The following is a 26,735-nucleotide window of genomic DNA, read 5'->3' as shown; positions in this document are numbered from 1 at the left end:
ATTTTAGTGTTTCAGAAAATTAAAAATTCAAAGTTAGCTGGGCAAAGTGGCACACACCTATAATCCTGGTGACTCAGGAGGCTGAGGGAGGAGGATTTCAAGTTTGAGGCCAGCCTCAGCAATTTAGCAAGGCCCTAAATAACTTAGCAAGATTGTCTCAAAACAAAAAAATTTTAAAAAAAAAAGGGGAATGGGGATGTAACATAGTGGGAAAGTGACACTGGGTGGTTAACTACCTAGTACCTGGATGAAATACCTAGTACCCCACCCCCCAAATTTTTTTTTAAGGTTAATTACACAACCTTTAAAATGACTGAAAATTGGCTCACACCTGTAATCCCAGCAACTCTGAGACAGTTTAAAGCTAGCCTCAGCAACTTAAGGAGGACATAAGCAACTCAGTGAGACCCTGTTTCAAAATAATAAAGGGCTGGGGATGTGGCTCAGTGCCCCTGGGTTCAATCCCTCGTATCAAAAAAAAAAAGGCAATGATTTAACTATTTTTATTAATGCCAAGATGGGAAGTTTTCCCAGTCTATATTTTCATCTTGTTAAGTCATCCCTCAATCATTCCATTACCATTATTTGTTTGTGTGTATGTTTTAACTATGGAGATTAAAATATGACATTACTTGGATGAATTCCTACCTCTCTTTGTTGCATCTGGATCTGAATGGGAGCACAAAGCAAGGTGTTCATTCCTATTGAGAAAAAAGAAAACATTATAGTCAGAAAAAATATATTATTAACAGCAGACATATTTTCCTTTTCTTAGCTCCTTCATTAGTGACAAGTATTTATCAGTTATAAGCTCTTCATAAAGACTTATAAATTTCATTATAACTTTTGGCTTTTTTTATGGCAGTGCTATAAACTGAAGGTTTCATATATGCTAGGCAAGTGCTCTATTATTGAGTTACACTTGTGGCTCCTAATTGTTTTCTTTTTTGACAAATACAGAATTATTGTATTCTTTGAACAAAATGTTTTTAGAATGTGGTGATGACTTTACTAAAAGGTGGAAAACTTAAAACTATTACTTACTTTTTCACTTCTCTGTTAAAAGAAACAGATTACTGAGAAAGGGTAAGATTTGAAGGGTCTTTTATTCAATGTTAAGGCATTGAAATGTTCTCATGACAGATATCCATTTGGTAAAAGAAATTTATTATAAAATACAACACATTTTATAAAATATACATTTTAGAAAAGTAACAAAAAAATAAGGAAGAGTCAAGAGAAAATGAATCACTGAGAAAACTACTGCAAATAATTCAGATATAACAAGTAAGTGTTTATGTTAGGGTAAAAGTGAAAATGGGAAAGAAAAATTAGACTCAAGACATTTAGAATTGAAATATAAAGATTTAGGTATCAAACTGGACTCTGGAAATAAATACTGAAGAAGATGTTATACTACACTAAAAAATACATTTATGCCTCATGTATGTTTATGGAAACCTTTAGTGCATAGGATGAAGTAATTATAGGCTTTTTAGTAAAAGCCTTATTTCTATCAGGACTCCATTCATTTATTCAACAATTATTGATTTAGACCTACCATGTGCAAAAAAACTCTCAATTATCTGTAAGGCACAAAGGAGAACAAGAAAAAATGTCTATACTTGAAGAGCTAGTAGTTTTTGTTTTTTTTCCTAAGTATGTTTTTAGTTATTGATGGACCTTTATATTTTTTATTTATTTATATGTAGTGTTGAGAATTGAACCCAGTGCCTCACACATGCTAGGTAAGTGCTCTACCACTGAGCTACAATCCCAGCCCAAAGAGCTAGTAGTTTAATATCTGAAAATCCACGATAAATACCTAAAATACAATGTGATAAATTCTAAAAAGGACTGAAAAATAAAAGCAGAGAACTTAGTGGCTCACGCCATGATTTTGTTAAAAAAGGCTTGATTTGAGCCAGTACTACTGGAAATATGGTGCCAGTCTATGAACTGCTTATTACCAATTCATGATGAGATAAGGAGCTTACTGCAAATGCAAGTCATATTAGAACTCCTTCATCAAGAAGGTCCTACAGCTAGACACAGTGGCCCATGCCTGTAAACCCAGTTCAGGAGGTTGAGGCAGGAGGATCCCAAGTTCAAAGCCAATCTCAGCAACTAGTGAAGCCCTAAACAACTTAGGGAGACCTTATCTCAAAATAAAAAAATAAAAAGGACTGGGGATGTGGCTCAGTGGTTAAGCAACGCTGGGTCAATCCCTGGTACAAAAAAAGCCTTACTAAGAAAAAAATGTATAGCTGAACTAAACAGTGACTTAATACCACATATAATTTACATTGTGGTACAAATTCCTTTTCTGTTGTAGGCAATTTGTAGACTGGCTACTTTGAATATCACTGAGGTTAAGCTACGTGAAAAGCTAAGTGAAAAATTAAGAAGACTGATAGGTAAATCAGAGTAGGAATAGCACTTAGATAGAGGAAACAGCATTTTTTAAGTGCATAGGGGACGGAAAAAAAGTCCATATAAGGAACTGCAAATAATCCATCAATGGGCTAGAGCACAAGTTACCTACAAAGGGAGGACATAAGGTTGGAAAAGACAAGACAAGACAAATTATAAAGGACTTTCTAAGGGCTGGGGATATAGCTCAGTTGGTAGAGTGCTTGTTTCAAGGCTCTGGGTTCAATTCTCAACACCACAAACAAACAAACAAAAAAGGACTTTCTAAGTCAGGGCTAAGGATGTGGGTTTTATCTTGTAAGTAAAAAAGTTATCACTGAACTGTTTTAAGCTGTAAGTTAACTTAATAATATTTAGAAATATGGAGATGCCTATAATTACACATGCCTATAATTACAGCTATGTGGGAGGCTGAAGCAAGAGGATCAAAAGTTCAAGGTCAGCCTGGGCAATTTAGCAAGACCCTATCTCAAAATAAATTTTATAAAGGGCTAGAGAGGGCTGGGGTTGTGGCTCAGTGATAGAGCACTTGCATGCAGCTAGCATGCATGAGGCATTGGGTTTGATCCCCAGCACCACATAAAAAAACTAAATAAACAAAATAAATGTATTGTGTCCATCTACCAAAAAAAAAAAGGGCTGGGGTGGGTATGTAGCTCAGAGGTAAAATGCTCCTGGGTTCAATGCCATGTCATGGGAATGGGGCCACCCCCTTGCAGGGCAGGAAGGTGGTTAAATATAATATTAGATATAATAAATATAATGTTATAGAAAATAACAAAGACTTAAATTAAAGGAATGGCAGAAAAATAAGAGAAAAGGTGCCAGATTGGCAAGATACTTAGGAGGCAGAACTTACAGAAAGTAGGGACTCTACTGAATATGGGAAATGAAGGAAGAGTTCAGAATGATTCCTAACTTCAGTGAATGGCTGAGTGAACAGGAGTTCAGGAAAGGAAAAACAGGAGGAATAGCATGTTTGAGAGAAATCATAGCATATTTATGAAATTTTAAATTAAAAATCTGTGAAAAGAACAAAGTTCTCCTTATATTTTTTTCCATGTTTCTTGTAGATATTACTTACCAAGAAATTTGGATTAAGAGAAAGGTAAATTACAAGAAAAGTATTCTGGTCATACTCACCAGCAATCTCACAATAATTATCTTCTGAATTCTTATTCCTAAAAATCAAAAGGCATTTTTGTAATCTATTCCCCAAACAATTACCAAGAATCCAAACAGTTAAAAGATTAGGCAAGGTGAAGGGTTTTCATAGGGTGACTAGCAGAAAATTACAGATCCTTTAAAAAATGACTTATCTAATAGTGGCTGAAAAAATTACAAGATAGTTAAAGGACTTAATGGTTTGGTAAATGGTCTTAATGGTTTGTTGAATCAAGAATACTATTAAAATATGCTTAATACATACTGCTTGCTTATTTAAAAATACAGAATGATCTGTAAAGCAATTCATTTTCTAAAACTTTAGCCTTAAAAATAAATTAATAAAAGGAAACAACCCAAGAGTTTGCCAATATGAAGCTGACTAAATGTTGGTTCAGGCACACAATGGATTATAATACACTGAATTTTTCTTTCTTTTTTCAAATTTGCATCACAAATTTTTATTCCTGATGCAGGAGAAATTCCTTCCCTTCCCAAAATGAATTGCATGCTGCCCTGGTGAGACTTAGAAAACTTTTAGATTTTTATGCAACAAAATGGAAATAACAAACTATTAAGTGGTTCCATTTTTGTCTTTTAAAAAGCTAAAAATAAACATGTACTTTGAAATAATATAGAAAATTTCTCCAAGGACACACAAAATAATAACAGTAGTTATCTGTGGGGAGTAGATCAGCAAAAGATAAGAATAAATTTTACTTTACACTTTTTGCTCTTTTGTACCTTTTGAAACTGTGAATATTATTACTTCCATTTCTTTAACAATTTTAAAAGTTAATAAATTATAAAACCAGTATGAATTCTCTGACAAGGTTTTCTTCTCTCTAGGCAAACAATCTTAGGAGTTTCTTCCAGAGACATTTTATGAATGTGTAAATAATACATGTTCATTGTATATATGTGCACACATGAATTAATATATACACATACAAGCTTTTCTTCATCCCTCTTTTATACAAGTGGTGATATACAATGTACTGTTTTGTATGTTGTTTTCTCTCTTGAATAATAGGACTTGGATATTTTTCTATTTACTATACAATCTTCTTTTCTCTACCTGCACAATAATCAGTTTGTGGGAGGCGGGTGTATGCTTGGAATTGAACCTAGAGGCCCTCTATCACTGAACCATGTCTCCAGCCCTTTTATGTTATTTTGAGACAGGGTCTCCCTAAGTTGCTGAGGCTGGCCTTGAACTGCAGTCTTCTTGCCTTAGCTTCAGAGCTGCTGGAATTACATCAGCTGCTGGAATTACTTGCACCACCATGCTTGGCCACATTAATCAATTATATGGAAAATGTGCAGTTTATTTAAACATTCCTTACTGATGGATCTTTAGGATCTTTCTCATCTTTTGTTGTTACAATAAATGCTGCAGTATATAACCCTATTTATTCCTCATTTTAAATATTTATAACTATATTGATGACATAAATTTCCAGACACGAAATTACCGAGAAAATGGCATGTGCACTTAAAATTTTGATTGATATTAACAAATTGCCTTTATAATTTATACTCTCACTAGCAATGAGGTTTTTTTTTAACCTACACCCTTAACTAATTTGAAAAAAAAAGAAATATTTCAATACAGTCTTCATTTGTATGTGTCTTATAAGTAAATAAGCATCTTTTCATTTGTGCCAAATTAAATTTTGGAGCATTTCAGATTTTTAAATTGCGGATACTCAACCAGCAAACTCTATGCAAATATCCCCAAATCTGAAATACTTATGGCCCCAAGCATTTTGGACAACACATACTCAACTTGTATTCCTACCACAACAAGAAAGACTAACAATGAAAAAAAATCTAAGACTTATTATTTAATGTTTGTACTAGCTAATTAAATTAAGGGTTTATATATATAAAAGTATAGTGTTTCATCACTATATTAAAACTAAGTTGTACACCAAACATCTTTATCAGATACAGCAATGCATATATTAAATTCTGCAAAGTATTTTATTTTTTAATTAACCTTGAGTATTCCACAAAAGGGATAAAAAATAAAAAGCAAAAGAATATTAAGAGACTTCATTTAATAGAAATAAACAACTTTTTAAATGTAATCATAAATGTCTTACTTACTGAATACATAGAACATTTTCTCTTACTTCTGTTTCTAAAAATAAAATAAAAATTAAAGTTGTCCAAGGATATGCCAATAAAACATTAGAAAACTTACATAAGGATTTTTTTTGGTATCAGGAATTAAACCAAGGGGCGCTTAACCACCAAACAACATATATTTTATTTAGAGACAGGGTCTTGCTGAGTGGCTCGGGGCCTCACTAAGTAGCTGAGGCTGGCTTTGAATTTGCAATCCTCTTGCCTCAGCCTTCGTGCACCACCAAGCCCAGCTTACATAAGGATATTAACAATAATTTAAAAAGAAGTTACCATCTGCCCTATATTCTGTCCCATGACTCAAAGTACAATTTTTTTTTTTTTTACAGAGAGAGAATTTTTTTTTAATATTTATTTTTTAGTTTTCGGCGGACACAACATCTTTGTTTGTATGTGGTGCTGAGGATCGAACCCGGGCCGCACGCATGCCAGGCAATCGCGCTACCGCTTGAGCCACATCCCCAGCCCACAATTTTTTTTTTAATGTTTATTTTGTTTATTTATATGTGGTGCTGAGGATTGAACCCAGGGCCTCACACCTGCTAGGTGAGTATTATACCACTGAGCCACAACCCCAGCCCTATACTTTTTTTTTTTTTTTTTTTTGAGGCAGAGTATAAAGTATTGCTAATATAAAGTATTGCTACATTCCCCGAGCTTTACTGTGAACTCCGAGTCCTTCTGTTTCAGTTTCACAACTGGAATTATAGGTGGGTGCCACCATTCCCAGATTTGAGCTGTATTTTTTAAACAATAAGACAATATATTATATTGATTATCTGGTTAGATAGTCACAGTGAAATTTTAAAGAAAACCGTTTAGCAGAGACTGCAATAATATATTTACCTATAATTTCTGACTTTCTCACTGTTTTCATATGAGACACTGTTTGGAAGACCCTAAAAGAGAAAATAAAAATTACTAAAAATCTTTGATTTTTAATTAGAATCTATTGGTATTCATTTATAGTTTGAGATAGGTAAAGATAATATTTTTTGTGACTGATCCAGGGCTTTACAAATGGTAGAAAAGCATTTTACCACACAGCTATACACCCACCCCAAAAACAATATTTTGAAAAAAAGATAAAGAATACTTTGATTTGGACTTCTCTTTGCTATACCATATACTATTAATATTTCAAATGCCAAAATTGGCTTACGAGGGCTGGGGTTGTGGCTCAGTGACAGAGAGCTCGCCTAGCATGTGTGAGGACCTGGGTTCGATCCTCAGCACCATATAAAAATAAATAAAATAAAGATATTGTGTCCAACTAAAAAATAAATATTAAAAAAAATTAGCTTACAACATTAAATCATGCTTTTGTGTGTGTGTACTAGGACTTGAACCCAGGGGTACTTAACTACTGAGCTACAACCCCAGCTCTTTTTCAAAAAGTTTGTTTTGTTTTGTTTTTTTTTAAAGATGGACATAATTTCTTTATTTTTTTATGTGATGCTGAGGATCTTACCCAGTGTCTCACGTGTGCCAAGCAAAGGCTCTACCATTGAGCTATAACCCCAGGTCCTTTATTTTTATTGAGACAAGGTCTCACTAAGCTGGTTGGGGTTAACTAAATTGCTAAGGCTGGATTTTAACTTGCAATCCTCCAGCCTCCTGAGCTGTTGAGATAATAGGCATATAGCACTGTATGGCAAAATTATGGTTTTTTAAAAATGAACTCTCACCTAATCATTATTTGATCCCTCTCAGTAACCTAAAATACTCATTTTATGTAACAAACATTTAATAAGTACTCACTACGTGCCTGGCACTATACTACAGTCTGGGATACAAACACATGATCTAATCCTTGGCCCCAAATAACTTCCATCATAGGTAGAGAGTAAGAACAATGATTATAAACATTATTTAGCTGAATTTTGTTAACAGTTCTAATAAGGAAGCATAGACTCAGGAGGAAGGGATACCTTTACATTGGCATAATTAAGAATGACCTTCATGGAACATTTGATATCTATCTGATAGAAGCTGGCCGGTTCATTCTAATGCTAATTCCGCTAATATAAAATATCGTTCATTATATAGAAACTATTCTTTTTTTTTTTTTTTTTGGGAGGTGCTGGGAATTTAAATCAGGGCTTTGTGTGTGTGAGGTAAGCACTCTACCAACTGAGCTATATCCCCAGTCCAGAAGCTATTCTTAATTAGAAATATAATTTTATTTCAATTAGAAAAATGCAATGCACAGGGGCTAGAGTTGTAGCTCAGTGGTAGAGTGCTTGCCTAGCATGTGTGAGGCACTAGGTTTAATCCTCAACACCACATAAAAATAAATTAAAAATGTGTCCATCTACAACAATAACAACAAAAATATTAAAAATAAATGCAATACACAGGTTGGATACAGACTTTATGTCAGGCACTGTGTTATGTTCTTTTTTTTTTTTTCCACAGGTACCAGGGATTAAACTCAGGAACATTCAACCCCTAAGCCACATCCCTAGACCTATTTTATATTTTATTTAGAGACAGGGTCAAAATGAGCTGCTTAGCATCTCACTTTTGCTGAGGCTAGCTTTGAGCTCATGATCCTCCTGCCTCAGCCTCCTGAGCCGCTGGGATTATAGGCGTGTGCCACCACGTTCTTTATAAGCATTTTTTGTTGTTGTTATTGTTTTTATGGTACCAGGAACTGAACCTAGGTAAGGCTTTACACATGCTAGGCAAACACTCTGCTACTGAGCTACGTCTCCAGCTCTACATGCTTTTTTCTTTTTGCAGTATTGGGGATTGAGCCCAGGATCTCATGCATGTTCAGCAGGCACTCTACCACTGAGCTATATCTCCTGCCCTTCACATGCATTTTTAATGTTTATAACGATTACCACTTTATTTTACAGATGTAGATACTAAAGATTTTAAAGTTTAAGCAGCTCCTAAAGCCATATAACTGTTAAGTGGAAGACCCAAAATGCAAGCCCAAATATGACTTCAACATCTGAGCTCATATTTACAAAGCTGTATTTGATACAATTTTTGTTCAAGACATATAAATGAATTTTAATTTATATGTCTTATATCAATTTGACATCTGACTATAGATCTACCAATGCAGATTTAGTACATTAATAAGGTGGAATATGCACTGAAAGAAATTTGCAAAATAATGAAAACACAAAATTCTTCTACATTATCTTCATAAATTGCTTCCTTATCTTTACAGTTGTCTCATTCATGCCAAATTTGAAATCTTTTTCACCTCCAGTACTAGGGATTGAAACCAGGGCCTTGTACGTGCTAGGCAAGTGCTCTATCCCGAGCTAACTTCCAACCCAAAAGTATTTTTAAAAATAAATCCACCTTTACCAAAATTTCCCTGGACATTCAATATAATTTTCATAGAAATAATTATCTTTCCAGGCATGGTGGAGCACTCCTATATTCCAAGTGGCTTGGGAGGCTGAGACAGGAGGACTGCAAGTTCAAAGCCAGCCTCAGCAACTGAGCGAGGTCCTAAAGCAACTCAGTGAGACCCTGTCTCTAAATAAAATACAAAAAAGGGCTGGGGATTTTTCTCAGTGGTTAAACACTCCTGGATACACTCTGCAGTACACAAAATAATAATAATTACCTTGTCATTGAGCTCATTTCAATGATTTATGTGATATTAAACAACATCATCAACATAAACAATTTATCAAAAAATATGGCAAGGGGCTGGGGATGTGGCTCAAGCGGTAGTGTGCTTGCCTGGCATGCATGGGGCCAAGGTTCGTTCCTCAGCACCACATACAAACAAAGATGTTGTGTCCATTGAAAACTAAAGAATAAATTTAAAAAATATATATATATGGCAAATTTAAAGATTTTTTTTTTTAATGGTGCTGGGGATTGAACCCAGAGCCTTGTGCATATGAGGCAAGCACCCTACCAACTGAGCTATATCCCCAGCCCAAATTTAAAGATCTTAATTAGCTTTATTCGCAATTCTATAATCAGGCAACATTTCATTTCATAAAATAGAACAAGTATTCCAATGGGCAGAGTAGAGAGAAAGGGGCTGCAGAAAGCAGAAACAAAGAACAAAAAGTGGATCAGTTATTTCAAAATTACTTTCCTTATAACAAGGCTAAGACAGGAAGACAGAACACAGAAATATAACTGCTTAGTTAATATCAGACTACTTCAAGTTATCCTGGGGACAGGGGTAAGGATAAAAGCAGAAAGAATTTCATCATTATGCTGTCTGAAACTGGCCTGATTGGGAAACTGGACTTTCTGCCTCTCCTGATTTCTTGGAAAGTCAGGTAACAACTTGGTTTTAGTTTGGCGATATAAAAATTTAATATGAGTAATTCCATTTTGATTTTTAGTTTTATTAGTTGTCTAGGATGTTTAGTCCAAAACAACAGCTTCTGCTATGGTTTGAGTATGGTTTATCTTCGCCAAAATTCATGCTAAGGCTTGGTCTTCAGTGTAATGGTATTGAGAGATGTCAGGACCTTTAAAATAAGAAAGACATGGGGCTTCACCCTCACAAAGGGATTAATGTAGTTTCCTTGATAGTGGGTTAGTTATGATCAGAGCAGGTTCTTAAGAAGTGAACTGGCACTTTCTGTATGTCTCTTACACCTGAAGTCTCTTCTGCCATGAGACCCTCACCAAAAGAGAAGGAGATACCAATGCTATGCTCTTAGACTTCGACAACTATGAGTCAAAGCAAACCTCTTTATTAATTACCCAGTCTCAAGTAGACAGCCTCCTATAATTTTTACAACTCAACTTTCAGGATCTAAAATTCATCAACATGTCAGAGTGTTTATGTACTCTAAGAAACTTTCCTGAGGTAATGGGAAATATATGTTAATTCTAACAATTAAATTAGAAGGGAATTACATCGTTTAGTAATACTTTTGACACTTTCTGTATTAACATACACTATCTTATTTTGGCCATGCAAAAACACTGAGATATGTAAGGGTTATTACTTCCATCCTAAAAAGAAGGAAACTGGGGTTATTTAGTAAGGAAGCCAAAACTTGTTCCAAGTTTTCTGGTTTTGAGTCTGAATTCTAATATCCCAGAGCTATTTTATAAAAGTATGGTGACTAGATTATTTCCAAAGAAAGAATGGAACTGGTTTAACAACATTTAGCAAAGGCAAATGGAAACATCAGAAAAAGCAATGAGCCAGGAATCAATAAATAAATTATACAGTATTATTAATCATAGCTCTGACACTACCAATATTATCTTGGGAATATCAAATCACATCTGTGGCTTTAATTATCTCATTTATAAAATGAAAAATTTGACTGTTTTCTAAGGTTCCTGACACCAAGATGAAATCATTTTTGTCAGACTGAGACAAAACAATCTGGCAAAAGGGAAAGAACTCAATCCAGACTATCTCAGGTAAGTACCACCTCAAGGACTTTCTAAAAACCCCACAAGAAATTCCTTGTATTTCTACATGTACCCCATGTTCACACTAACATTAAGACTGAAATAATTCATATAAGAGGCTCTCAATGGAAATACTTTCCCAGAAATAGCACATAGCACCTCCACTAGTTAGCTGACACCAGCTCTTGCCTTAAAGCTGGGTATGGTAGTGCAGTGGTGCATGCCAATAATCCCAGTGACTAGGAAGTAGAGGCAAGAGGACTACAAGTTCCAGGTCAGCAATCAGTGAGGCCCTAAGCAACTTAGAGAAACCCTGTGTCTAAAAAATAAAAAATAAAAAGGGATGGGGATGTAGGTAAATGGTAAAGTTCCTCTGGGTTCAAGCCCCAGTACAATCAAACAAACAAAACTATTAGAAATGCAGAGTGAGATACAGAATGAGACTGACTTCCTCTCTCATAATTCATGCAAGAGTAAAGCAATCAAATCTATGTAAGATTATAGAGGACCCAATAACAACTTATAATGTGAATATAATTTTATATATCAAACTGTGCACATTGAAAACACAAAATATACTGATTTTTCAAGTACCTATGGCTCGTTTACAAAGATTTATTATATACAAGAAAACAAAAAGAATTTTGGGGAGTGGGGGTATGGGTACTGGGGAATGAACCCAGGAAAGCTTTACCACTGAGTTACATCCCCAACCCCCTTAAAAAAAAAAAAAAAAAAAATACCTTTATATTTATTTATTTTTATGTGGTGATGAGGGTCGAACCAGAACCTTGTATATGCTAAGTGAGCACTCTATGGTGAGCCACAACCCCAGCCCCTCCCCAATCCTTCTGTATTTTGAGACAAGGTCTTGCTTAGTTGCTGGGATTGGTCTCAAGCCCGAAATCCTCAGCCTTCTGAGTCACTGGGATTACAAGCATACATCATTGCACCTGGAATTTCTATAGAAATTCTCTAAAGAGAATCCTTTCAAAAGAATTTCTGTAGAAATAAAAATAATACAGATTAACATTCTCTGCCTATAAAAGAAACTAAAATTGAATGACAAAATGCCCCTAATGCCTAAAAAATTTTTCAGTTCTAAATTAAACAACTTTGGGGAATCGGGAATGTAGCTCTCAGTGGTACAGCACTTGCCTAGCATGTGTGAGGCCTTAGGTTCAATCCACAGTAATATAAAAAACCTAAAAAATAAAATAAAAAGAACATCTTTGATTTCTTTTGAATCAAACAGGAAAGATGAATACACTGTTGAACACCAAGAAAATGATAATGAGAACACTATATAAGAATTACAGTGGCCTGTGGATATAGCTCAGTGGTAGAGCACTTGCCTTAGGTTCAATCCCTAGCAAGGCAAAAAAAAAAAAAGAGTAAAATAATAAAATAAAAGATATTGGTTTCCATATATTAATTTTGTATCCTGATACTTATCAATAGTAACTTTCAGTTGATATTCTTGGATTTTCCTAATATAAAATCATTTAATCTACAAAAGGCAATAGGTTTACCCTAATATTTCTAATATTTAAAATCCCAACTACTTTCTCTAGTATTTTTGGTTAGGACCTTCAATATGTTAAATAACAGTAGTAAAAATGGATATCATTGTTTCTCAATGTTTCTCTTTTAAACATAATGCCAGTAAGAATCTTTTAAGTAACCATTCTCTAATACATAATAAAAACCATAGATTATCCGAATCATTCTAACATTTTCAATTTGACCCACAAAAAAAGCATTACCTATAACATTTGAATTATTTCTTTCAACTTACTTTATAGTATCTGCAAAGCTGACTCTGCGAGAGCTTTTCTTATTTCTTAAAGTATTGGATTCCTAAAAGGAAAGAAAATATGGTGTGGTTATTAATGAAACCACTGTGAATTAGGAGTCCAAAGCACCAAAGACAGGGATCGAGTCTTATTCTGAATTTGATATGTGGTTACCCAAATTATCTCAATGTAGAAACACTTAATGTACATGAATATGGTCTTCAGTGTGAGTTAATTTTTTTATTTTTTAAGCATACCGACACAACATACAATAAAAAAGACTGGAGACAAAACAATTGCTATGTTACTTATTATGGTAATTTAAAAAAATTTTAATAGTATTAGGGGGTTGAACCCAGTGGCACTCTACCACTGAGCTATATCTCCAGTCCTTTTTATTTATTTATTTTTAATTTTCAGATTGGGTCTTGCTAAATTGTAAAGGCTGCTCTTAAGTTAGGATCCCCTTGCCTAAACCTCTGGGGTAGCTGGGATTACAGGCATGAAACACCATGCCTAAATAAATTTTCATAAATTTGCTGGGCATGATGGTGCCTGTTAACCCAGCGACTTGGGAAGCTGAGGCAGGAGGGTCACAAGTTCAAGGTCAGTCTCAGCAATTTGGCATACTGTTTCAAAAATAAAATAAAGGGTTGGGGTTTTAGCTCAGTGGTAGAGTGTGTACCTAGCGCGTGTGAGGTAGAGGGTTTGGTCCTCAGCACCACATAAAAATAAATAAATAAAATAAAGGTATTGTGCCATCTACAACTAAAAGTATTAAAAAAATACATGATGATAAATTTTATGTTATCATCTTAACGATTTTAAAGTATACAGTTTAATACTGTTGTGTATACATCCACCCTGTTGTATAACCAATCGAGATTTATTTTCATCTTGCAGAACAGAAACTATAACATTTAACATTAAAAAAAACTCCCCATTCCCTCCTACCTCTAATTCCTAGCAATCACCATTCTATTTTTAGTATCTATGAATCTGATTATAGTAGATACCTCATTAAAATAATAACATGAAATTTATCTTTTTGTATTGGGCGTGGTGGCACATGCCTGTAATCCCAGTGACTTGGAAGTGACAGAAGGATCACAGGTTCAAAGCCATCCTCCAACTCAGTGAGACCCTGAGCAACTTAATGAGATCCTATTTCAACATAAAAAATAAAAAGGACTAGGGATGTGGCTCATTGTTAAACATCCCTGGGTAAAATCCCCAGTACAAAAAAAAAAAAAAAAAAAAAAAAAAATTACCTTTTGTTCATGCATGGTATGTCAGAATTTCTTTTCTTTTCTTTTCTTTTTTTAAGTCCTGGGGATAGAATGTAGGGGCGCTTTACCAATAAGCTATGAACTACATCCACAGGTTCTTGCACTGAGTTGCCCAGGTTAACCTTGAACCTGTAGAACCTGTAATCTTGGTACTTCAGCCTCCTGAGTCACTGGAATCACAGGCACCACCTGGCTTTCCTTTTTTAAATAATTTCATTGTATGGAAATACCACATTTTGTTTACCCAATTATCCACGTACTGACATCTGGTTTGCTTCTGCTTTCTGGCTACTGTGAATAATGCTACTGCAAACATAGGTACTCAAATCTCTCTCCAAGATGCTCCTTTTATTTCTTGTTGGATTATATGGTAATTCTAATTTGAATTTATTGAGGAATTACCATACTGTTTTTCACAGCAAATATCATTTTAATTCCCATCAACAGTACACATAGGTGCATTTTTCTGTATCATTGCTGATACTTGTTATTTTTTATTTTTCAACAGCCATCCTAAGACTGTAAGGTGGTATTGTGGTTTATTTATTGTGGTTTTGATTTGCATTTCCCTAATAATCAGTAATGTTGAACATCTTTTCATTTTAATATACTATTTTTCTTTCCTACCTTCCTTCTTAACAAGAATAAACATTTTTCACATAGACCCCATACAAAAAACAAAAGACAAATTCACAGAGAATTTCACCGGATTAATTGTGGATACCTGAGTATAAGCCTTATTATAATAAATAATAAGGAATGGTATCCCCTTTGCAACAAGGAGTCTATATACTTAAGACCCTAGCAGACACCACAGATAAAACATTTACCTCTTTGGATCTTGTATTTCTCATCTATAAAATGCAGGAACTAAATTCAAGATTACTGATAAGATCCTGTTGGTTTTAAAGCTGCATAAGTCTGACATTTACTCATTCAACACTGGTTCAATTTTTTAAAAATACACACACACACACACACACACACACACGATTCTGTACTACTGATGGAAAAATAGAGATAAATAACATGGATACAATTCCATGGGGGATTAGACTAATGACAACAAATTCACACAAATAAAATTCAAAGAGTGCAAAGTGTTATAAAGGAAAATTACATATAAAAATCTAATTTAGTGGGGCTGGGGTTGTGACTCGGCGGTAAAGTGCTCGCCTAGCACATACAAGGCCCTGGGTTCGATCCTCAGCACTACATAGAAGTAAATAAAATAAAGGTATTGTGTCCAATAAATATGTAAAAATCAGGGAAGTTTTCTTTAGGAAAGTACATTTAACTTGAGACCTGAAGGATTAGTTAGAAGTTAGCCAGATGAAGAAGTTGGTAAAGGACAGAGACTCAGGAGGTTGAGACAGGAGGACTGCAGGTTCAAGGCCAGCCTTAGCAACTTAGTGAAACCCTATCTCAAAATTAAAATAAATAAAAAGGAGTACAGATGTAGCTCTCAATTCCCAGTACCAAAATAAAAAAAGGGAAGTGTTGAGTAAGGGGAAAGGATTCTATGCAAAATGTGTGCAGAGACCCTGAAGCAAGAAAAGCTTGATGCATTTAAGAAACAGAATTAGAGAAGCAAATGCAGAGTGAGCACTTGGAATTATGTAGCCTGGAATTCTCAATTTAGAATAGACAGAAGTAAAAAATTATAATAATAAAATGTTAAACTGATGATCTTCTATGAGAAGATAAATCTTAAAGGAAAAATAGGAACTAATTAAATAAAGAAGGGGGATATAGCTAGGCATGTGGTCCACTTCTGTTATCCCAGTAACTTGGGAGGCTGAGGCAAGAGGAACACAAGTTCGAGGCCAGCCTCAGCAACTTATTGAGGCCCTAAGCAACTTAGTAAAATCCTGTCTCAAAAAAAAAAAGGGGGGGGCAGATGGGGGCAGGGAGGGGGCCGCGGAGAAGAGGCAGCTCAGAGGTAAAGCACACCTGGATTCAACCCCTAGTACCCTACTTTCACCAAAGAGAAAAGAGTATTTATGATAAGTAAGCATTATTAAATGTTAATTCTAGAATCTAGGTGATGAATATACAGTAAAATTCTTTGCTTTTTGGTATGTTTGAAAAAATATTTTTGTTCAAATCTTGGCAGAAAAAGGAATGAAGGACCAGCCATGCAGACAAAGGGAATAGCATACATAAATACTTGCAGGTGTAATAACTTATTTTTTGTTTGGGGAATAATAAGCAATTCTGAGTGGTAAGGTAAACATGTGAAAGTAACAAGAAAAAAGTCTGGAAAAGTAAATAGGCCTAAGAATCACAAATGCCAGTATGTATTTGGATTTTTTTTTTTTGCAATCCTACAGATGGAACCCAGGGCCTTATGCACGCTAGATGTGTTCTACCACTGAGCTACATCCCCAGCCAGCAAGTGTTGCATTTTAACCTGAAGGTCATGGAATGCTTGTCTTTTTTACACATTCAAATAGAAATCATTCATGAAGTTCTTTTTTTTTAAAAAAATTTGTTTTAATTAGTTACACATGACAGTACAATGACCTTGACATATCATACATTTGAATCAGATGGGATGATGTTCTCTTTTCATATAGCAAATAAAATTCCTGATTAAGCTACAGGTGACACACCTATAATCCCAGCGGCTCAGGAGGCTGAGGCAGGAGGATCTGAGTTCAAAGCCAGTCTCAGCAAAAGTGAGGTGTAATAAGCAACTCAGTGAGACCCTGTCTCTAAATAAAATAGGACTTGGAATGTGGCTCAGTGGCTGAGTGCTCCTGGGTTCAATCCCCCGCTATACACACACACACAAAAATCATAGAAGGCCAAATGTGGTGGCACATGCCTGTAATCCTAGCTGCCTGGGAGGCTGACACAGAAGAATCACAAGTTTGAGGTAATCCTGGGCAACTAAAGGAGATCCTGTCTCAAAATTTTTTAAATAAATAAATAAATTTTTAAAAGGGCTGGGGCTGTAGCTCAGTAACAGAGTGTTTGCCTAGCATGTGTAAGACCCAGTACTTGGGGTAGGGGAGAATCACTGAAAAGAGAAATCTATAAAGCAATTGCCTAGAGACTTACCTGAACTATTTCATTCCCATTTCTGAGGTCCTGAAGAGGACTCCTTGGGGGTTTCAAAATCTAGAGGTAATAATTATAATTATTCAAGAAAATCTGGCATATCTGTTAATAATCACTTTATTTCAATTTATAGCTAGAAAGCCAAAATTTCCATTAGAATATATGAAATCCTTCAAAGTCATATTGCTTAGAGTTATGTGGCAGATTAAAATATTAGGCATTTATTCATTTCTCCTTGCCTACTCTCCCTAATTATTTTGCCTACTCTCATCCCACATGGTCTGTGTGAAGTTCCACACCAACTCCAGGGTATATATAACTCATAGCCTTGTCTAGAACAACACAATAATTGTTTGATAGAGGTGAGGGGCATGACCCATGCCTTTAATCCTAGTTACTCAGGAGGCTGAGGCAGCAGTATAGATAGCTCAAGGTCAGCCTCCACAATTTAATAAGATCCTATTTCAAAATTTAAAAAGGGGCTGGGGCAGAATGTGAACCCGGGAGTAGGGAGAGCTAGATGTATCACAGTCATCACAGGGAGAGGATCTGGCTGCTATCAGAGATTACCCAGAGGAAGCAGTCAGAATAGAAAATGAAAAAGGAAATCCTAGAAGGTTCCATTGTTGAACTCTCTCATCCATAAGTTATGCCTACAGCCATCCCTATCTTTGGATTTTTCAGTTTCATAAACTGATATATATTATATATCAGTTTGGGTTAGATTTTTGTGTCTTGCAATAGCTTTGTATATCAGGTTAAATATAATTTTAAACACCTTTATTGAGGTATAATTTATGCATTAAATTATAATAAAATTTATAAAATATGAATTTTGGTTCACAGATTTTTTTGGGGGGGGGTTACTGGGGGATTGAACCCAGGGGTGCTTAACCACTTAGCAAAATCCCTAGCCCTTATTTATTTATACTACCAGGGATTGAACTCAGAAGTACTCGACCACTGAGTCACATCCCCAGCCCTATTTTGTGTTTTATTTACAGACAGGGTCTCACTGAGTTGCTTAGCATCTCACCATTGCTGAGGCTGGCTTTGAACTCCCTATTCTCCTGTCTCAGCCTCTTGAGCCACTGGGATTATAGGTGTGTACCACTGCACCCGACTGGTTTACAGATTTTTGTACTTGGGTTAAATATTTGAGTCTTGGCAGGGCACAGTGGAACACACTTATAATCCCAGTGACTCAGAAAATTGAGGCAAGAGGATCAAGGTTCCAGGCCAGCCTGGGCAACTTAGTGAGACCCTGTCTCAAAATAAAATCTAAAAAGAGATGGTGATGTAGCTCAGTGTTAGAGCACCCCTGGGTTCAAATCCTAGTATCAAATGAATAATTTTTTTTGAGTCTTTATTCATAGGAAGCTAGTGGAAGTGGGAAGGTGAGGCCACAGTAAAAATTATTGTAGTATATCATTATTGTTTAATAAAAGGTAACAATAATTGTTTCTTACTGAGGAATGCCGTCTTCTAACAGGTCTCTCTCTATTGTCACTGTGAAAGGGAAAAAAATTATGTATACATAGGTAAAAGAATGAATTTCCAAAAGTCATCATCACATCACCCTTTACATACTTTAAAACTGGCCATTGCTTTCTTTCACTCTGGCCAGCAAAATTTTATACTTGTATTACAGTATAAGACCAAGTATTTAGTAATTCAGTGTTTTAAAATATATATTGTATACTACAAGATTATCTCTTGAATAATAACCAGTACAACATAATTTACTATACCTATAGAGGTACAATTAAAAGATAAATGGGGGGTTGGAGTTATGCCTCAGTTATGCCTAGCATGTGTGAGGCACTGAGTTCGGTCCTCAGCACCACATAAAAATAAATAAAATAAAGGTACATTGACAACTAAAAAATAAAAATAAGATAAGTGGGCTACAAATCAAGAGATTCTCTGCCTCTGATTCTTACTACTGTGTGATTTATATACCAGGTTTTGAAAACCCAAATATCATGAGGCCAAACATAATTTGTTAGGTATAAGAAAAATGCGTATTGTAGAGACTACAATGAATTAGAAAATTTCTGCTTGGTCTAAAGGTCACAGCCATTACTTTGCTAGCCGCTCCAAGCAAGACTATGATCCCAGTGTTGTCACATTTGATTTTTCAAGAGAAGCTAAAAATCCAATTATTCTATGAAACCATGAGATTTTGCAATTTTGGCAACTAAGCAAATTTTTTTTTAAAAAATTTGTAGGGCAGTAAAATGTTTGTAGGCTACAAACAGGTCACCAATTTGTGATGCCAACTTTAGATAATTCATTTAATCTTCCTGAGCCTCAGTTTTCTCACTCTTACTCAAAACAACAGGAGATGACAGGTGGTATCTAAAGTCCCTCAGTTTTGACTCTGATGAATTTATATTATCACTTTATTATATGTTCTTGTTTTCCCTGAAACACAAAGGAAAAATATTTCTTTTTTTTTTTTAAATATTTATTTTTCAGTTTTCAGCGGACACAACATCTTTTGTTTTGTATGTGGTGCTGAGGATCGAACCTGGGTCCCTCGCATGCCAGGCGAGAATGCTACTGTTTGAGCCACATCCCCGGCCCCAGGAAAAATATTTCTGAAGTTCATTAACAGGTCTTACTAGTTGGAAAAGTATCATTCTCTAATAGAATATAACATTTTTAGATACACAGAATCATGAACTTACTTTTCTTCATTAGTCTCTGAAGACACCCCATCCATATTTTAAGAAAACTTTTTTCCTGAAATAAATACACAATATTAGAAAAGGTACATAAGAAGGAAGAAAAATTACAATCTATGAGGAAATAAGAACACTGTTGAGATTTTAGGGTTACTTTCTAAGAAGACCAAAAATAGAAGGAAAAATATATGAGCTCTAAAATATGAGATACTTCAAGGAGTTCAAACTACTGCATTTTGATTAACACTCCCAGAAAATTCTTATATTCAAGATAAAATCTGTACTAATATTGATGAGAATGATATGAACTTAACTGGTTAAAATAAAAACTTGTCCATTAGATAGCTAAAACAGACACCGATTGCTGCTTTTTAAACCAGCAGCTTTCTGCATTCCAAACTCCTCCTTCCCAAAAGCAACCACTCTCACTTTGTACATATTTTTATATGTGTTGGTCTAGATAAATTGTTTATATTGCTAAATTTTGATTTGTCTAGTTTTAGCATTAAACCATGGGAAATGAAAATTAAGCACCCTTTCTTGCAACTGCCTCCTTTTCTCTACACACTCATGCACAAACAGATAAATACAGTACAAGAAAGTAAAGATTGCATGCCAATCTCACTATCACAAATAAGAAAATTCTAAATAAATTATTAGGAAAAAGAATATTGTATCGTAGTCATGTTTGCTTTATTCCAGAAACACAAAACTGGTTTAACTCTAGAAAATAAACCTTGAAATTTTATCATACTAAGAGATTAAAAATGAAAATCATATAATAACAGATGAAAAAAAAAGTATGAACTTTAACATCCTTTCTTGTTCTTCAAAAAACAAAACAAAACCCTTACCAAGCTAGAGGCAGAGTCTGAATTAACAGTATCTATTTAAAAAAACAATAGTAAACATCAACTTAATGGTTGAACTTCTGTAAGATCAAACAAGTGCAACAGCCATTTCTATTTAATTCATCCAGTCTTAGTAGTTCTATTTTCAGTACATTTTTTCAGTCCATTCATTTCTATTTTCAGTTCGACACCATAGTTCAATCTACTATGAACTCTTACATAAAATATCATAATATCTACCTCCCTGGTATCCTTGCTTTCACTCTTATCCCTCTACAATTTTCTTTCTAAACAGCAGTTAGTTATCTCCATTGGCTTTCCATTGTGCTGAGAATAAACATTTTACTAAGACCTATAGAGTGGCTTTCCATTGTGCTGAGAATAAACACTTTACTAAGACCTATAGAGTTCTACCAGATCTAGTCCCTGCTTGCCTTAGGCTTTATATTTCATCTCTTACCAGTCTCCTCTCTGACTATACTATTCCCCTAGCCTTTCTTTCAATCCCTAAACACACAGAACTCTTCCTTAAATCTATGTGTTTATATTTGCTATTCTCTCTTGGTAAGAAAGACAAGAAAAGGCCAGGGTTATAGCTCAGTGGCAGAGCACTTGCCTAGCAGATGTGAGACACTGGGTTCAATCCTCAGCACCACAGAAAAATAAATAAAGGTGTTGTGTTTATCCTCTTGGTAGCATTATGTATACTTCCTTTTGAGTGTTTCTTTCATAAATTAAAAGTACGCTTTTTAGGGCTGTGGATGTAGCTCAGTGGTAGTATCTGCCTTCCACGCTTGAGGCCCTAAGTTCAACTCCTAGTACCACAAATACATACATACATAAATAAATATATAAATAAATAAATGTCTGTTATTTCTATTAGCTCCACAAACTACCCTTGCTCCAACAGTAAATTATGAGACTAGAGCTGATGAATCTTATGTTCACTATTACAGCTAGCAGTGCTTTGTAAATAGAAGGAGCTCAATAAATACTTGCTCAATGAGTAATGAAGAAACAATTATTTGGGGCTGGGTAATTAGCTCAGCAGTAGAGCACTTGCTTGGCATGTGCAAGGTTTAATTCCCAAAACCACAATTAAAAATAAAATTGACTTTATGATTACCAACCAGCATATTTTTATCTTCTTTGGGAATATTTTCAAACTCAGTATACATATTCAAACTCCAGATAAAAATACTAAATACTTATCAGCTCAAGGTCACCTAAACATCAAAATGACTGTTTGAAATAGTCATTGAGCACAACTCCTGTTGAACCTGGAGATTGGTTAGTACTTGATTATCTGATGAGATTCAAAGTTTACTGACGTCCCATCTTCTTAATATTTAACTGTTTAAGTTTTACCCTCAACGGAAATAGGAGACCCCAGAGTATCATATTAAGTCTCACTTATAAAACACAGTCCAGCTGAACTATTAATTACGTAGTAATTTTTACTGATTAGCCTCAAAACTGTGCACCTGGCATCCAGGGTGCTGGCAGCATAGCACAGAGGTGTTTGTTTATTTTTAGTTTTTGAAACACCCCATTTTCAACATCTGACAGGCACCATGTGAACCATTAGCTCAAAATAGTACCCATTCATATTTAATAATATATTACTGTGAAGCTAGATTTTTGGCAATTGATATAAATAAAATCAAGGTTTTTTTGTTTGTTTATATCAAAGTGGCTCAGGAAATGAGTGGCTATGTACAATCTGATTCCAAGGTTTGAGATTTTGTACAGTATCTAAGAGGTACACATATCTAATTTTTAATATTTTGTTGTAAATGGACACAATACCTTTATTTCATTTATTTATTTGTATGTGGTGCTGAGGATTGAACCCAATGCCTCACACATGTGAGGTAAGCGCTTTACTGCTCAGCCCCAGCCCCAGCCCCAGCCCTAGTAACCATGATTATTTAAGAAAAAAAGTAAATATGTTCTTTTCCTTCAATTTATGCGTATTTTTTCAAATGGCTATGAATTGTTAGAACATATATACTCATTAAGCTGTTTGTATTTAACTACTGAAATAAAATTACCAGGTTTTTGTGTTTGTTTGTTTGTTTGCCTAAGGATGTCACCTGAACCAAGAAAGCTTCCTAACCTGTAGTAGAAATAATCCAGGGGACTGTAAACCATTGCCACTAGACCAAATCAGCCCTTGAGCTAAAAGCAGTTTTTCACATTTTTAATTTTAAGTTTTCACATAGAAAACAAAGCTAATTTTTTAATGAGGTATAGAAAACGAAGACAACAACAAAACAAAGAATGTAACAGAGACCATGCCAGTGACTTTGTAGCCCGCAAAGCCTGAAATATTTACTATCTGGCTCTCTGTCTACTCCTGAATTTACACCACCAATACCTAGAGTAAATATTTTCCATTGTCCAGTGTTATAGACCAGTGCTGTCCAATATAGGAGTTATTTACATTTACATTAATTAAAATAAAATTCAGGTCTTTGATCACAACAGCCACATTTCAAGTGTTCAATAGCCACAGAAGTTAATGAATACTGTGTTGGACAGCACAGATATAAAGTATTACCACTGTGAAAGTTCTACTGGAGACCACCATCCTACTATCAATATCTAGAGTATCTTCAATTTTATTAGTATTCAACACATCATTAAAGACTATCATTCCATTTTTACTCAATTTACATGTATCTGTTTCCCTATGAACATTTCCAGTCATTTAAAGGGTCAAAAATTGTATTGCTTTGAACCTAACCTTTAATTTTCAAAATTTTACAATATTAACTCTCCATTTCTGTAAATCATTCCTCCAAGTTCCACTTCAAATGCCATTTTCTCCATGAAATCCACTTTAATTCTTCATTGTCAAAAGCATCAAATCAGTTCTCCTTTCTGTTTATCATACCTCTTTGGAATGTCTTATAATTCCTTACATTCTGTCTTGTATCACAGTTATTTTGTATATACTAATTATTTCCCTTTCTGGGACTTAGGGACTCCCAGCCCTAGCACAAGGCAAGGAACCCAATAAATATGAGGAATTCAGTTGATCCAATTCAACTGATTTGAAAAGTTACTTCGGTCTTCATATCCCGAGTTACCTTGTGCTTTGGTCTTCATCCGCACCACCCTTTATCTCTGTTAACGCCTAATAAACCCATCTTTAAAATTCCAAACAGCAGCATTTTTCTTCCCAAACTCTAATATTTAAATAAACAGCAAGAAAAAGGAGCTTTGACCCTGAGCCGGTCAGAAGAAGATTTAAAAAAAAAAAAAGTGTGGGATGCTTAAATTGACTTTGTTAACAGTATCTGCAGAAAACCGAAAACCGGTTCTGTGCTGCTAGGTAACCAATGAGAGCCGAGAGCTTAAATATCACTCATTGTTGTCGCTTCATTTATAGCAAAGAAAAGCTTAAGTCAGAAATACAAACAACCAAAAAGAAAAATGAAAGGTGTGGGCGGGCCAGGAAGCCGCGAGCTAGACGAGCAAGCGATCCGAGGCGGTCCGAGAGCACAGGTGTGGTTGCCAAAGCGCTAGGGAGGAGAGGAGGAACAAAGTGCAGGCCCGGGTGAGAAAAGAGCCCTGCGCCCGCCGCATTCGGAGGCCGCGGGACTGACCCAGCATCCTCCACCTCCCATGCGGGACCTCCAAAGTGCTCAGACAAAACCCACATCCTCTCAGGAGCTCAGAATGAGAGAGGGTCATTCTCCTTACCTGCCACAGCCCACCAGCTTAACTTGTTTGGGGTCCGCGCGCTCTTCAGCAAAGACGTCACCACACAACGCCCAGCCAAACTCAGCGAAGTATTCAAATCTAACCGCCTAGCTGATGCGCACGCGCAAAGCCGCTCTACGTGTCGACTCCGCCCCTCAGATTTCGGAACAACGGCGCTCCTAACATGCTTTCAATTAAACTTCTTTGCCAACCTCTGTGACAATTTAACTTCTTAAAATGCATCTCATTTTCTACTGAAAATGATGTCCCCTTCCCAGCGAAGGCTTTCCAACATCATGAAAGCGGCCATCTTCTTTCGATTGTCCGTTATAGAAATGAGCGACGTTGGCTTCCGTACAAAATGGCGACTTCCATAACGTTGCGTCACATCCCCCTAGTATCACTCCCTATACCTACCAGGAAGAGGTAAGCTTCTGGGACGAGGTGGCCGAGTGGTTAAGGCGATGGACTGCTAATCCATTGTGCTCTGCACGCGTGGGTTCGAATCCCATCCTCGTCGGGGCTGTTTATTTTCTACCGCAGGTTTGCACTCGTAATGAAAATTCTTTTACAGAACGGAAATAGTTGAATAGTCTGGCTATGATTTACTAGTCAATTTAGTGTGGCGCTCTCAATCTCAGGATTGGGATTTTTTTTTCCCCAAAGAATTTGAAATATAGCTTCTAAAGCATTCTTACCTCACAGAAGAAGAAAAGAGAGGGAAAGAAACTTTCAGAAAATGTGCTGGATTTAATTTCTTATGAAGTACCCCCCCCCAAAAAAAAAAAAGTGGATTAAATTTCTTATGAAGTAAAAAACAATAGAATTCCATGATAATTTCCTTCTCGTCTGTTCTATTGCCGGTCTGACCCAACGTAAAGTAATCCAGCTCCTAAGTGAAAGGTTTGGATTATTATGGACTCTTATCCTGGGATTTTTAATACCTGTCCTGATTAGGAAATACCAGGTTTCAATACAAAAGCTACCGTGAGACTGGGTGTTCAGAATTCCCTTCAGTTTCCAGCAGAGTGCAGGTACTCAAGAAATGTATACTTTGGGAAATATTTTTTAAATGTTGATGACATGTGAAACTTTGTTAATATCTGGAAGCCAGATTGAGGAACAGGAATATGTCGACCTTCCTGGAGGAGCTGAAGGGGTTAAACCCCCTCTTGGATTTCACACTGCCCTCTCCTGGAAGGCAGTGTTGTTTCTATGCTGGGTTCTACTGACTCCTTCCGTTTAGATCCACATTTCCTTGGGAATGTTGATAACCTCCATAGGCTGAAGGTTTTAGGTCACCTGTCTTCAGCTTTGCTCTTCAATCCATTCTCTCTACCAGCTGCTAAGTAAGGTTTCTACTCATATCCCACATATATCCAAGGAGTCCATGAATAGTATTGAGTATTATTTGCTTGGGAAAAAATATTTCATCCTTATTTTTATAGTCTTTAATTGAAAGCAGTTTGTAGCTCAGTGGTAGATCACTTAGGGGCTGGGATTGTGGCTCAGTGGTAGAACATTTGCCTAGCACATGTGAAGCCCTGGGTTTGAATCTCAGCACCATATAAAAATAAATAAATAAAGATTGTGTTCAGAGGCTGGGATTGTGGCTCAGCAGTAGAGCACTTGCCTAGCACGAGTGAGGCCCTGGGTTCCATCCTCAGCACCACATAAAAATAAGTAAATAAAACAAAGATATTGTGTCCAACTACAACTAAAAAATAAATATTAAAAAAAAATTGTGCCCATCTACAACTAAAATATTAAAAAAAAAAAAAAAGATAACCAACAAAATACAGCTAACTCTACCCATGACTTTGTCACCAAAAGAAATCAGATATTTTTATATAACATTACTATTTCTGCTGTGGACTTGAATGTGGCCCCCAAAAGTCCATGTGTTGGAAATTTGGTCCCTAATACAGCAGTGTTGAGAGGTGGGAACTTTGGGAAGTAAGGCAGAGCCACATAAATGGATTAACCCACTCATGGATTAATGGGTTATCATGGGAATAGTTTTGTTGTAAAAATGAGTTCTTTGGTTAACTTACTCTGTCTGACCATGTGATACTCTTCATCATATTATGATGCAGCAAGAAGACCTTCATCAGATGCTGAGCAGATGCTAGAGCTATTCTCTTGGATTTCCAGCCTCTAGAAGTGTGAGCCAAATAAACCTGTATTCTTTGTAAATTACCTAGTTTCAGCTAT

The 26,735-nt window shown here is 35.6% G+C and overlaps 1 protein-coding gene and 1 non-coding gene across 2 annotated transcripts in view; one reads left to right on the top strand and one right to left on the bottom strand.

Annotated features, from left to right (window-relative positions):
- The window catches only part of Knl1 (kinetochore scaffold 1), a 60,484-nt gene extending 35,871 nt beyond the window's left edge, over nt 1-24,613 (bottom strand). Inside the window, exons 1-9 of the mRNA XM_027926223.2 lie at nt 24,522-24,613; nt 19,963-20,017; nt 18,739-18,778; nt 17,270-17,329; nt 12,917-12,978; nt 6,595-6,647; nt 5,710-5,743; nt 3,577-3,614; nt 649-701 (exon numbers count right to left, since the gene is read on the bottom strand). Coding sequence (XP_027782024.2) covers nt 649-701; nt 3,577-3,614; nt 5,710-5,743; nt 6,595-6,647; nt 12,917-12,978; nt 17,270-17,329; nt 18,739-18,778; nt 19,963-19,997 — 375 coding nt within the window. The 5' untranslated portion in view covers nt 19,998-20,017; nt 24,522-24,613. The remainder of the gene's footprint in view (nt 1-648; nt 702-3,576; nt 3,615-5,709; nt 5,744-6,594; nt 6,648-12,916; nt 12,979-17,269; nt 17,330-18,738; nt 18,779-19,962; nt 20,018-24,521) is intronic.
- Nucleotides 24,614-24,959: 346 nt separating this feature from the next.
- Nucleotides 24,960-25,041, top strand: Trnas-gcu (transfer RNA serine (anticodon GCU)). The gene has a single exon. It is a non-coding gene; the product is annotated as a tRNA-Ser (tRNA).
- The last annotated feature ends 1,694 nt before the right edge of the window (nt 25,042-26,735 follow it).

The sequence above is a fragment of the Marmota flaviventris genome, chromosome 2, assembly GCF_047511675.1.
Source record: "Marmota flaviventris isolate mMarFla1 chromosome 2, mMarFla1.hap1, whole genome shotgun sequence".
In the NCBI taxonomy this organism is placed as follows: Eukaryota; Metazoa; Chordata; class Mammalia; order Rodentia; family Sciuridae; genus Marmota; species Marmota flaviventris.
The sequence above is the reverse complement of the archived record's forward strand: the minus strand, read 5'-3'. Positions and strand labels throughout refer to the sequence as shown.